General features: G+C 64.2%; 1 protein-coding gene across 1 annotated transcript in view; it reads right to left on the bottom strand.

The window, feature by feature from the left end:
* WNT3 (wingless-type MMTV integration site family, member 3) overlaps window positions 1-1052 on the bottom strand; it is a 40033-nt gene that overhangs the window by 3927 nt on the left and 35054 nt on the right. The window contains 1 exon segment of the mRNA XM_014532590.1: window positions 2-190. Coding sequence (XP_014388076.1) covers window positions 2-190 — 189 coding nt within the window.

The raw sequence follows: 1052 nt of genomic DNA, 5'->3' as shown, positions 1-1052 counted from the left end.
TCCCGGGACACGAGCACCCCAAAGTCGGCGTCCTCGCTGCAGCCGCCCCACTTCCAGCCCTCGCCTGGTGGCCCCTTGTGATGCGAGTCGCAGCCACAGATGGTGGAGGTGCCCTCTGCGCAGGAGCGCGTGACGGCGAAGGCCACGCCAGCGGAGGCGATGGCGTGGACGAAGGCCGATTCGCGGGTGGCTGCGGAGGGGTGGGAGGGGGGATTGGGAAGCATCGCTTAGGCCAATCCTGGGACTCAGCTGCCCTGCCTCAACCTCCCCAGCCAGGCCAGCAGGGGTGGGGGGTGCGGGGGGAAGAGGGTATCCCCACTTTATGGATGAGCAAACTGAGGGCAGGGCCACTGGCTGATTAAACCAGAAGGGAGCCTGTTAGAAACGGGTGGAAACATAGCTCTGGGGGGTTGCTTAAGAGATTAGGTGGCCCTGATCTGTCCTAGCCCCAAACTCCAGAGACGCCAGCACAGTCCTGAGAGCCTGAGGTCTCGGCAGGAAGGCCGGGAACCTGCAGCCTGACCTACCCAAGGCCGCCCGCTCCCCACTGGGTGCGCTGGGCTTTTCTGAGCCTCGGTTTCCCTCGCCACAGACCCGCCAGCGTTCCTGACCGGGAGGGGGAGTGAGTCTGGCATCTCAGTCTCCCTCTCCCTCCCCGTCTCCACCTAGACGAGGCCAAGGTTCTGGGCTGAGAAGGTCAAGTCCCTCCTGGGAGGAGAGGACAGGGTCCAGCAAAGAAAGAGATTCTCGGGGATGTTCCCCCAACCTCGTTACACAGTAATGACCGCCTGTGGGTGCTCGCCTGTGGGTGCTCGGCAGGCACCAGATCCTCCCTCAGGGGCTACATCCCATTCAATCCTTTTCACCCGAGAGGCAGGAAGTCTGGTGGGCCCATCCTGCAGATGCGGACTAACGATCAGAGGCCAAGGCCGGAAAGGCACGCCGTCCAACCACCTCCTTCCGGCGAAGAACCCCGAGCAGGGACGTGACCTGTGCACGGCCTCGCAGGGCGAAGGGCTGGCCTAGGAGCCAGGCTCCCGTCCGGATGCTGC

This window comes from Myotis brandtii, unplaced genomic scaffold (genome assembly GCF_000412655.1).
Source record: "Myotis brandtii unplaced genomic scaffold, ASM41265v1 scaffold120, whole genome shotgun sequence".
NCBI lineage: Eukaryota > Metazoa > Chordata > Mammalia > Chiroptera > Vespertilionidae > Myotis > Myotis brandtii.
This window is presented reverse-complemented; position numbering and strand designations above follow the sequence as displayed.